Source organism: Plutella xylostella, chromosome 11 (assembly GCF_932276165.1).
Source record: "Plutella xylostella chromosome 11, ilPluXylo3.1, whole genome shotgun sequence".
NCBI lineage: Eukaryota > Metazoa > Arthropoda > Insecta > Lepidoptera > Plutellidae > Plutella > Plutella xylostella.
The window spans coordinates 4,352,073-4,365,401 of record NC_063991.1 but is presented as its reverse complement, the minus strand read 5'-3'; the positions used below and the strand labels follow the sequence as shown (position 1 = coordinate 4,365,401).

The 13,329-nt window shown below is 40.2% G+C and overlaps 1 protein-coding gene across 4 annotated transcripts in view; it reads right to left on the bottom strand.

Moving 5' to 3' along the window:
- LOC125489134 (zinc finger protein ZFP2-like) overlaps positions 1–13,329 on the bottom strand; it is a 32,552-nt gene that overhangs the window by 18,235 nt on the left and 988 nt on the right. Inside the window, exons 3-4 of one of the 4 annotated variants that reach the window (XM_048623942.1) lie at positions 10,906–11,865; positions 10,319–10,653 (exon numbers count right to left, since the gene is read on the bottom strand). The exons of 2 other annotated variants lie outside the window; for them this stretch is intronic. In XM_048623942.1, coding sequence (XP_048479899.1) covers positions 10,526–10,653; positions 10,906–11,865 — 1,088 coding nt within the window. In that variant the 3' untranslated portion in view covers positions 10,319–10,525. Of the gene's footprint in view, positions 1–10,318; positions 11,866–13,329 lie in introns of those variants that run through there. One more of the 4 variants, XM_048623941.1, reaches the window with a different exon arrangement.

The following is a 13,329-nucleotide window of genomic DNA, read 5'->3' as shown; positions in this document are numbered from 1 at the left end:
ACTCATCGCTGGGAGTAAGGCTGCAGGGTGTCCCAACAGGGCACCCTGTATGTATGTACAATGAGGCTGAGAAATATAAAGAGATGGCGCTGTTCAGTATGACGTATAGAGTATGACAAAAAACTCCTTGAGATGGCACTCTTTTCACAATTATTTATTTTTTCTCTATGCCAAGCTGTCATATATCATTGACATTTTGTTTGTAAATGAAAGTACTCTGTGGTTTGTGTTTTAATTTCACAGATTAAGAATTTCATTTTTACATTAACATCACCGCCGCCATGCCGCCGCCACAGCCGAGGCCTCACATGTTCCTTCTTGAGAGCTCTTACTTGCAGGTATTCTCGAGTAAAAGCAAGATAAAAATTATAAGTAAATTTTAAAAGGAAAGACAAACAAAGTAGATATCATTGACTAGTTTTGATGACAAACAACAGATGGCTCTGAGAACTCAATACCAGTACAGGACTGTATGAAATAACCGCGGTATCGAAGTTTATCAGCTAACTGAAATATATAGAAATTCCAACGCGAAGTTTTAGATAGAAAACATTGCATGATAGGTAATATTCCGCCTCCTTGTACTACAAGTTTTGTTTAGTTTGCTGGTAGTTACTTACCTATAGCCACCTATAGCAGCGCTGTCATGTAGCATTTCATAGCTTGACAGAGGAGCGGCCTTGGACTCACCTCACTCTCTCACTCCATAAAAGTACTTTTATATGTATATTGATGTACCTAGATCATACCTAATCCTGCATGAAGCCTGCCTTAAGTGGAATGATATTAAATCTTCTTAGTTACTACTTTCCTACTAGAGTTAGTGAGGACCCCGCGTCCCCCGCAGCCCCGCATAGTCAGACACATTGCCACAGAGGAACAATACACTAGACGTGGCACTCAACTCCCCGTCTCCATGCTGACCCGCATGGGGAGTGCGAGTTTTTACTCCGTTAGAATAGCGGCGAGTAAACGCGAATTTATGTAGCGTGAGAGAGTCGCCACCTAGCGGTATACGCGCTGCACTAGCTCCGCACCGTACAAATGTCGATTTTCACTGCTCAATCGGTTATGAAAAACCCACACTTGGCCCTCAGTTAAGTTGCCGAGGTGCGGGGGACGCAAGGGCGGTACCAGGCGGTACGTTGTTCTTAAAACGCCAAAAAATTGGATCGCATTCTATAACACTACTACAAATAAACTCTCTAGCGTAGGTATTTATTGATTGTTGAGGTACAATAAACAATTAATCCTGGTACTCATACAAGGTACATTGTAGTTAAAATCACTCTTTAAAATTATATAGGTAGTTACTGTCCAATATTTTATTCACATAAGAGTAATGACAAAACAAGCTTTGAATGAGTAGCTAGTAGCTGCCGCAGACGCCGTGTCCCGGTCGTCGGTGCACACATGGCGGCGTACAGTTGACGGCGAGCTGCGAGCGCAAGCGCTGAGCTGGACAGAAGCCAGGACAGTTGCTGAGGACAGGACGGCGCGGCGCACTCTTGCGAAGGCCCTCTGTACCACCGCGGCACTAGCACAGCAACAGGTACCACAAATATGAAAACAACAAACATCAGTATTAGGTATACCATAATTATATTTAAAAAAAAGAACCATGTAGGTAGTTGTTTTAACCTAGCGATTAATGACATTTGATACTGTTCCGGCTACAGACGGCGCCGCTAGAAAGCGACCGTCCGCGCCGATGTCAGAATTGCAACTTTTATTTATTTATTTATTTATTAAGAAAATTTACAGCGTATACAAAAGTCTTATAAACTATTACATCGTTATTTAGTAAGGCCAATTACAAATTTTCCTTCATAAACAGCATAGTAACAAAGGTGCACACTGTGCAATTTAACAATTTTATTTTATTTCAAATTTAAAATCTTAAATTTAAATATATGAGCATAACTGAAAAGCTATACCTACATAATTCAACTTATTGTTTCGAAATACATATAAAAAGCACACATGAGAAGATTAAAGAGATTATAAGTTATAAATATTATAATGTAAAGATGTAATATAATATAATACATAGTTAGGTATAAGATAATTATTATATATAAATAATCACAATTTATTACTACACTACACATATTTATTTTTATTATACTATTATTCATAATTGTGATATGTATATGCATATATACCTACATACACACATACGCACATACTTGCATATATATACAATTAATACTACATAATTTACCTACTTATTTATAAGCAGTACTTACTAGTTCAATTGGCATAATTTATCTTACTGCTTTTCGATCAACTGATTAAGAATCCTGGATTTGAATGAGAATTTGGTATGAAGGAATAGTTATGTCGATATTGCTAAATGTTTTATTATAAGTTCGTGTAAGACGTGTGATGGGTTCATTGGTAGCGTAGTTGGTATGGTGGAATGGCACCTGCAGCAGCGGCGTGTGTCGCGTGCGGCGGCGCGGCGTGCAGTACGCCACGCCGCCCACCAGCTCCGCGCAGTCCACGCGCCCGTGGACGAGGTCGTGCAGGAAGCACATGTCAAGCAACGTACGTCGTTCCTCTAAGGTATTTACGTTATTGATACGGCAACCATCCTTGTAGGAATTAGCGGAGTTACGTAGACGAAAGTTAAGGTGATTTATGAAGACTTTCTGTACCTTTTCAAGCCGTTATAAATTCCAGTCTGGAGCCAGTTGCAACGCAGTAAAAACCTACAAATACCAAAATTCTGGTTAGTATCATGGGGTTTAGGTTACAGACATTATGATAGTATAGGAAGGTTTATCTTATTATTATTATTATTAGTAGGTATATATTGTTAGCCACTGGACTTAGCTGGAGCGAGACCAAACATAGGTGGTTTAAACAAAGATAGGTGGCAGATGTTATGACACCTCTGGGGTGCCATAGGACTACAACAATGGTAAAATAAGGTTTGTCTTTGTTTTGAAGGATATTTCCTTTAAGGCTTCTTCTTCATGCCTTAAGAACATGAGTGTTAAGGCGGTCATCCACTGGCGAGGCGACGGTATAGATTGTTGCTTGTTGGCTTGTCGAATCTCGTTGGTGATCCATTAGCGAACCAAACAGTCTACACTCATCATTGGCAAAGTCGTGGCGTGCTTCCAGACCAAGGGTCTTTGTCAATTTACTTCAGCAAACCTTCTTTTTGTAACCTCGTTGGAGGTTTTTTAGACCGCGGACTTAGAGGTTATTGGAGGTTTTGCTCGCGAATGGATCACCGCCTTTAGTTGAAGAAACTTTCACATGTACCTCTATTATGTTCGTGGATACTCACCTTATTTGTTACGCTAAAATCAGCTAGTTTCATGGAGCTAAAGTCTTCAATCAAATTGTCCGTCAACTCCTTTGAATATCCAGGGAGACTGGTTTGCAAACCTCACGTATCCTCAGTAACTACTTTCACATCACTTTGTAGGTATAATTACAGGCTCTTTTTCTTACAAAAATAGGAAAATTAGCCATTGTAATGGCTTTGCGTTGCAAGAATAGGAACTTTTTTTAAAGGGGCGGCTCAGTGCAATTTTGACATTATAATCTACTCTGTGTGAAGAGCTCGTGGTGCGAATTTCTGGCTTAGTAACGCTATAATTTTCACTGAACGGTTTGCGTGACGTCATAACACAATGAGCTGCAAAAATGTGCGGTGGGAGTAAGAAATTAGCGATATTTGTGAAATCGATTCAGCCACTCATCGCTGGGAGTAAGGCTGCAGGGTGTCCCAACAGGGCACCCTGTATGTATGTACAATGAGGCTGAGAAATATAAAGAGATGGCGCTGTTCAGTATGACGTATAGAGTATGACAAAAAACTCCTTGAGATGGCACTCTTTTCACAATTATTTATTTTTTCTCTATGCCAAGCTGTCATATATCATTGACATTTTGTTTGTAAATGAAAGTACTCTGTGGTTTGTGTTTTAATTTCACAGATTAAGAATTTCATTTTTACATTAACATCACCGCCGCCATGCCGCCGCCACAGCCGAGGCCTCACATGTTCCTTCTTGAGAGCTCTTACTTGCAGGTATTCTCGAGTAAAAGCAAGATAAAAATTATAAGTAAATTTTAAAAGGAAAGACAAACAAAGTAGATATCATTGACTAGTTTTGATGACAAACAACAGATGGCTCTGAGAACTCAATACCAGTACAGGACTGTATGAAATAACCGCGGTATCGAAGTTTATCAGCTAACTGAAATATATAGAAATTCCAACGCGAAGTTTTAGATAGAAAACATTGCATGATAGGTAATATTCCGCCTCCTTGTACTACAAGTTTTGTTTAGTTTGCTGGTAGTTACTTACCTATAGCCACCTATAGCAGCGCTGTCATGTAGCATTTCATAGCTTGACAGAGGAGCGGCCTTGGACTCACCTCACTCTCTCACTCCATAAAAGTACTTTTATATGTATATTGATGTACCTAGATCATACCTAATCCTGCATGAAGCCTGCCTTAAGTGGAATGATATTAAATCTTCTTAGTTACTACTTTCCTACTAGAGTTAGTGAGGACCCCGCGTCCCCCGCAGCCCCGCATAGTCAGACACATTGCCACAGAGGAACAATACACTAGACGTGGCACTCAACTCCCCGTCTCCATGCTGACCCGCATGGGGAGTGCGAGTTTTTACTCCGTTAGAATAGCGGCGAGTAAACGCGAATTTATGTAGCGTGAGAGAGTCGCCACCTAGCGGTATACGCGCTGCACTAGCTCCGCACCGTACAAATGTCGATTTTCACTGCTCAATCGGTTATGAAAAACCCACACTTGGCCCTCAGTTAAGTTGCCGAGGTGCGGGGGACGCAAGGGCGGTACCAGGCGGTACGTTGTTCTTAAAACGCCAAAAAATTGGATCGCATTCTATAACACTACTACAAATAAACTCTCTAGCGTAGGTATTTATTGATTGTTGAGGTACAATAAACAATTAATCCTGGTACTCATACAAGGTACATTGTAGTTAAAATCACTCTTTAAAATTATATAGGTAGTTACTGTCCAATATTTTATTCACATAAGAGTAATGACAAAACAAGCTTTGAATGAGTAGCTAGTAGCTGCCGCAGACGCCGTGTCCCGGTCGTCGGTGCACACATGGCGGCGTACAGTTGACGGCGAGCTGCGAGCGCAAGCGCTGAGCTGGACAGAAGCCAGGACAGTTGCTGAGGACAGGACGGCGCGGCGCACTCTTGCGAAGGCCCTCTGTACCACCGCGGCACTAGCACAGCAACAGGTACCACAAATATGAAAACAACAAACATCAGTATTAGGTATACCATAATTATATTTAAAAAAAAGAACCATGTAGGTAGTTGTTTTAACCTAGCGATTAATGACATTTGATACTGTTCCGGCTACAGACGGCGCCGCTAGAAAGCGACCGTCCGCGCCGATGTCAGAATTGCAACTTTTATTTATTTATTTATTTATTAAGAAAATTTACAGCGTATACAAAAGTCTTATAAACTATTACATCGTTATTTAGTAAGGCCAATTACAAATTTTCCTTCATAAACAGCATAGTAACAAAGGTGCACACTGTGCAATTTAACAATTTTATTTTATTTCAAATTTAAAATCTTAAATTTAAATATATGAGCATAACTGAAAAGCTATACCTACATAATTCAACTTATTGTTTCGAAATACATATAAAAAGCACACATGAGAAGATTAAAGAGATTATAAGTTATAAATATTATAATGTAAAGATGTAATATAATATAATACATAGTTAGGTATAAGATAATTATTATATATAAATAATCACAATTTATTACTACACTACACATATTTATTTTTATTATACTATTATTCATAATTGTGATATGTATATGCATATATACCTACATACACACATACGCACATACTTGCATATATATACAATTAATACTACATAATTTACCTACTTATTTATAAGCAGTACTTACTAGTTCAATTGGCATAATTTATCTTACTGCTTTTCGATCAACTGATTAAGAATCCTGGATTTGAATGAGAATTTGGTATGAAGGAATAGTTATGTCGATATTGCTAAATGTTTTATTATAAGTTCGTGTAAGACGTGTGATGGGTTCATTGGTAGCGTAGTTGGTATGGTGGAATGGCACCTGCAGCAGCGGCGTGTGTCGCGTGCGGCGGCGCGGCGTGCAGTACGCCACGCCGCCCACCAGCTCCGCGCAGTCCACGCGCCCGTGGACGAGGTCGTGCAGGAAGCACATGTCAAGCAACGTACGTCGTTCCTCTAAGGTATTTACGTTATTGATACGGCAACCATCCTTGTAGGAATTAGCGGAGTTACGTAGACGAAAGTTAAGGTGATTTATGAAGACTTTCTGTACCTTTTCAAGCCGTTCTTTGTAGATGGTATAATGTGGAGACCATATGGTGCTAGCATATTCCAAAGTACTGCGTACATATGCGTAATAAACCGATTTGATAGCTCCTATGTTAGTAAATGGTTTGCAAGACCGCAGTACAAACCCGAGATTCCTATATGCTTTGTTAGCAACGTGGTCTATATGCTCAGAGAGAAGAAATTCTCTCTCTCGATAGTGTTACCATTAAAGGCGTAATTGAAATAGGAGGGCTTAGGTTTTCGAGTGAAACTAATACACATGCATTTTTTGACATTAACTGTTATTTTGTTATTTAGGTAGTAGCGATATAAGGCATCCAGGTCTGCTTGAACAGCTTCATGATCTTATAGGTTGCGTATTTTGTAAAATATTTTTTTATCATCAGCGTACAATAGATGTTTAGAAGATGTGAAGGCTGTGTCTATATCAAACAGATATGCGTTATAAAACAGAGGGCCTAAGTGTGATCCTTGCGGTACACCAGAAGGTATACCGACAAAGTTGGACCTGAAGCCGCCTAACACTACTGCTTGTGAGCGATTGGTCAGATATGATTTTATCCAGCGTAAAAGGTCGCCGTGGATCCCTAGTATCTGGAGTTTGTGGAGAAGTATGGTGTGATCCACACGATCGAAGGCTTTTTCGAAGTCGGTGTAGATCACATCAACTTGACCACCGTGATCCATGTTGTTGAGCAAAAAATTACTAAATGATGCTAAGTTGGTGACAGTAGAGCGTTTTCTTAGGAAACCGTGTTGCTGTTGCGGGATATGTTGAGATATTACGGGATAAATAGAATTGTACACTAATTTTCCAAAGATCTTACCGATAGTATTTAATATAGAAATGCCCCTATAATGCTCAACAAGCGACCTGGAGCCTTTTTTATGTATAGGGACGATGTGTGCTGATTTCCATATTTGAGGGAATATGCCTTCATCCAGAGAACGATTAAATATTAAAGCTATGGGCATTGAGAGTGAGGTTGCACATTAATTCCAAAAGATAGAAGGGATACTATCACTGCCCGCACCTTTGTTTGTATCAAGTGTACCAAGAGATTTCTCTACTGCTGCTGCTGAGATTCTCAGTCGAGATAAGGAATCCAGATATTCAATATTCGTAGTTAAAGGTAAAGTACTATCGGCTGGGTCACCAAACACACTCTTGAAAAAATCGTTGAAAGCATTGCAGATGTCATTACCGTTAGTGTATTCTTTGTTACTGTACGTCATTGATTTCGGGTAGTTAGATGTTCCACGCATGGATTTTATATATGACCAGAAAGCTTTCGGCTGTTTTATTAATTCACCTTCTATGCGTTTAGTGTAATTTATAAAACATTCATTTTGAACGCGGTGTTGTCTTTTTCGCAATAAGGTGAATTCATCATAATCCAATTTATTATTAAACTTTTTCCATCGTGAATGGGCTTTTGATTTTTCTTTTATTATTTTAATTAAGGCATAACTATACCATGACGGATACTTATTTTTATTTGTTTTTTTAGTAATAGGTACATGTTTTGCGATGCTACAGTTTATGATGTCGTAAAATCTACTAACTATTTCATCAACGGATAGTGAATTATTTAAAGTTTCGCGCCAGTCGACACCATTAAAACATTTATTTAGACTGACGTAGTCGCCTCTATGGAAATTAGGTTTAGTTGTCGGTGCGTCCTTAAGCGGTACGATTTTAAGATCTAGAACTTCCACTGTAAATGAAGGGTGATGTCGATCTTCTTTTACGAAGGGGAAATCACATCGGTTAATTGCGAGCGGAAGGGTAGAAAACGCAAGGTCCAAGGTATTACCAGAAGTGTTTTTTAACGTGTTATATTGAGTGTCGCGCTTTTGAAAAATGGCTAGCTAAGAGGAGAGAAGAAATGAGAAGCCAGGGTTCAGCTTGACACAAATTTATTTATAGGTCAACGTGGGTTAGGCCTATACTACACGATCAGTCAGTTTTCAGTTGGCACGGATAGGGACTCCCCTGAGTCGAAGAGTATCGGCGTGGAATCCCGATAACGCGACCGGCGTGGAAGTCCTCTTCTCCAGTGCCCAGGTAGGTAGGCAGGCAGGTCACGTGGCCGTTGCGTGCGCGTGGCGTGTAGCTCGGCTGCGCGGCGTGGTCAGCAACACGAAGGTAGGGGGTTGCCGAACCAGCACGTAGAGGGCGAGCCGTAGAAGCCACGTAGGTGAACCGCGGAGTCGGTAAACCGTACCGTGGACCCTGGAATAGATAGAAATCCAACGCATCAGTACACAGTTATCATCTAGGTTCCACATACCGTCATCAAAACCTACAGAAGAGCACCTAAATCTAACTTGATTGAGGCGGCAGTGGAAACCAGAACGGAATACCTAACATAAATTAAAGATAATATAGAAATTATTAAGAAAGGCCGAAAGCGGTAGACTAGCTGCAGCATAATTTTGATAAAAGTATTTAATGCATCTAGGCAAGCTAGCGTATTCAAAAAGATAAAATAAAAGAAACAGGAAAGCTGATGAAACATCTAAATGATAATGCGTAATTGCATATCCGCCATCTTGGCTGTTATAAGTGCGCAGTAAGTTAAGTTAGCTAGCGCGTAAGCAAGCGAATAAAAAGTAAAAAGGAAGCTACGTTAGACAAATTTTAATTAACACTTTAAAACACAATTAGAACAAGTTTAAAATACAAATAGGTTCCTAAAATGAGCTAAGCAAGTCTGATCACACTTACCCGATATTGGGGAAGACACGCACAAGGTACCACTGGTAAGGTCTAGGTCATTCGACACTTTAGAGCGGGCTAGGCACCTAGAGGACTGCCGTGAGGTAGGGTCACGCGCAGTCGATGCCGTAGCCCGTGGACGAATGATCGAGAGCCAGTGGTCACCGAGTGGGGTTGCCGCGATAGTGGGGACACGAACAAAAGACCGCTTCGCTGACTAGGGATGGGAACGCGTCGATAATTTGAAGAATTATCGACGCCGAAGAATAAGTTATCGATAAAGTCGATACTTTTAAAAAGGGAATTTGCAATGAAATTATGAAGTTAATTATTATGATGTAAGTTATTTATTTGGAAGAAATAAATAACGTTACATGAGACATCCCCAGCATACTGAAGTTATCCGTAAGATTTAATGCCGCTTCCTGTATCTCAATTGGGCCCCGTTTTAATATAGTTGGTGTAGTAGCCTCCCAGCTGATACACGGCATGTTAAAATCACCTACAATTAGGTGATTGTATTGCGGGTGCGCGTCACGGAAAGCAGTTATATTCCCGACCACTATATCTGTATCCAGTGTTATTCTACGAACTTCGGGTGGAATGTACGTTACACTTATACGTAAGTCAGCGGTAGCCGAGAGCGCGCGAGCCGGTAACGTCACTGATAACAACTCAGTAGGCGGCGGCGGCCCGCGCTCACTCCGCACCGCTCCCAGTGACTGCTTCACGAGAATCATGACGCCTCCACCCGTTTGCTTATCACAGGCCGCTAAGTCTCGATCCCTACGGAATACGCTGTACCTATTATCACACAATTCCCCGTCTAAAATACCTTCGTGGAGCCAAGTTTCGGTTATGACAATAACGTCGTAATTGTTACAAAGTATGTTTTGACTAAGTTGTAGACATTTGGTCCTGAGGCCACATGTGTTTTGATAATAAATACTCAAATTTTGGGAAGGCATTGAGAAACGATTTCTATAAATAGTATATAACAATAATAGCAATGAATGTATGACTTCGTTTGGATATTTTTATCGCGAACTGTGGGTAAAATTAAATAACAACTAATGGTTAACTTAGCAATGCAAAGAGGTTGTACTCCGAATAAGTGTGCGGGATAATGTGATCGACTAAGGTTTAGGAATAACAATAATATAGTGCGTGTGTCCAGTTTGTTGTTTTTGGGATCCCTGACTGAACTGAGGTGGTTAGTGTAGGTGGAGTCGCTTGTATGTGGGTGTAGGAGAGCGTGTCGACAACGCGGCCTGTGCGTCGCCGGCGCTGCCTGCAGTGAGGGGACAGGCGGAGGCCGAGCCCTCGCCCGCAGCGCGCCCCACTGACACTCACTGACATCCCGCTGTTTCACGCCGTGTCATGTACTATGTTCCCTCATGTTTCCCGGATCTCTCATTTTTTCCGACTCATCAGAATCATACGGCTGTGCAGAAATAATTTGTGCCTCTTAAGAGTATTTATATGGTTAAATGATTTCGTGCAAATGTCACACTGGAATGGCTTTTCGCCAGTGTGAATTACCTTATGGTTTTTCCATGAGCCCCGATGCCTAAATGTTTTCTTGCAAATGTCACACTGGAACGGCTTTTCTCCCGTGTGGATCAATTCGTGCTCTTTCAAAGTACTAAAATGCCGAAACGATTTTTTGCAATTACCGCACTTGTATGGCTTTTCGCCAGTGTGAACTAACCTGTGGCTCTTCAAATGATTTATTTGTTTAAATGATTTCGTACAAATTTCACACTGGAATGGCATTTCGCCACTGTGAACTAACTTGTGGCTCTTCAAATTACTTCTTCGGTAAAATGTTTTCGTGCAAATGTCACACTGGAATAGCTTTTCCCCAGTGTGGATCAATTCGTGGTTTTTTAAAGTACTACTGTGCCTAAACGATTTTTTGCAATTACCGCACATGTATGGCTTTTCTCCAGTGTGAAGTAACTTGTGTGACTTTAAATTTTTTATTTGGTTAAATGTTTTCTTGCAAATGTCACACTCGAATGGCTTGTCGTCATTGTGAATTAACATATGCTGTATCAATATCCTTTTCGTAGTGAATATCTTCTTGCAGGTGTCACACACAAATTCCTTCACATGAGAGTAAATTATTTGTTTACGTGTCACAAGAGAATCCGAGGCTTTAGGTGAGTGAGTGGACTCGGTATGTGTGTTTGTGTAATGTTCACTATACGCTTCAGTGTTGGAGAACAACACTGCACACTGAGCACAGTAACAGTTATGGTTCAATAGAGTTGTATAACAGTTTGTTAGAATAATTTTCGCTCTCAAACATTTTTCCATTTCATAATCCTGTTTAGTTATCCTCATGCTTCTATTTTCATCAGTGTATATTGAGCCTGCCAAATCTTGATCATTGTTTGTTTTGTTGTTAACAACATTATTACAGTCACCTGGTGCATCAACTTCTCGTTCTTCATCAGACTCATCTACATGTATCTTGCCGAGTATAATTCTGTTTCTGTAAAATGTCAATTCATTTGGTACATTCTCTGATTCCTTCTTGATTTCAGTTTCAACTTCATGAAATTCTGTCAAACTGTTGCCCTTGACAGTTATTGTGTCATCCATGTCAGTACACAGGTGGAAAGGTTTAACATCCAGGTCTTGAGTGGAGCACTCGGTAGGATGATCCCCACTGTAGACCGTTAAATTGTGTAGTTGATTTTTGTTTTCATTTCTCTTTGATACTTGCGGCGACGTTGTCAATGTTTCTGAAAGGTACAATAAAGTTTAATTGGGATAGCTATAAATGTGCTTAGGGTGTGACTTGAATGAAGGTAAAATAAACATTCTACTTTATAGTGGTATTGAATAACGCTAGAAACGGTCTGTGCTTTGTCACTGCTGTGAAAATGTTAGCCAAGTTAGTGTTAGTTTCATTCAATTTGTTGACAGGAATTATGTCAGCCACTGGATTAGAAGTACAGTCAGCTGCATAAGTACAGTGCCACAAACTTATCTGTTCCGGTGACAGCTCACATAAATGTTTAATATTTCTTAATTCTATAAGATTTTTAGTTTGCTCGTATTGTTAATTCGCTCTTGCGGTGTTAATAAACCCATCTAATCTTTTACAATATACAATTCATTAGTAAGTAATGAGATATGGATCAATTTAGTTCGCTCTCACCGGAACAGATAAGTTTGTCGCACTGTAGCTATATACTTTTGAACCTTGTCAAACTCACTAGCTGCCTATTCATTCATTCAAACATTGACGTTGTTTTTTAGTATAGTTTGACAAGGTATATGAGAGTATAGCTAATTATGTAGCTGACTACATAACAATGACCATATTTTCGCGGCCGTCTCGCTCGGCTCCCTGCTCGCCGAAGCACCAGAAAGTGGTGTATTTGTAGATAGAATGAGTTCTATGATGAATGTTTGCAGGAGAATGTAGGACGAAAGTGTGAGTGCTACATGTTAAAATTATTGTAACGATTTTTTTTGGTTGTACTTACCCCTTATGTTACAATGTAGGGTTCATTTGAAAGTAGTGTTGACATGACAAAGTCAATAAATGTTTTGTGTTAAATGAAAAGTACCTATACTCTTTTCCAATCTATTCTATTCTCTGTGGGGGTGTAAGTACCTGCACCTGGCTCTCTGAGTGGAACCTTTATGCATATCCCCAGGGTCTAAACTGCCTTCCTAAGCTTGGACTATTTCCCACCACGCTGGTCCACTGCGGGTTGGTGGGTTCACATATCACTCACGATGTTTTCCGTCACCGTAAGACTGTTATACATTGTACTTGAGTTAAAATAACTCATTGGTACATGTTAGCGCCGGGATTCGAAACCGCATCTCTTGCGTGAAAAGCGGGCGCTTACCAGACTAAGCTACCCGCTCCTATGGTATACTCATCTTCCATCATCATTGATTCATCAATGAATGAATGTCGATGGAAGATGAGCATAGCTTAGAAAACTTTGATCAGGCCAGCATAATATTTCCTCATTTATACAGGGTGTCCAACTGTTCAGTAAGTAGTTAGTACAACAAACTGCGTGGTGTGGTAGCACAGGTCTAGGCCTACCTAAACTAAAGGAATATAAATACAGAAATCACAGTAAATAGCAGTCACATAACATAACCTTGGACTCTCCCTCCCAGGGATTACAGATGCGAGCATATTGTATATATAAATAACCTTAACAGAGCATTCAAACTAC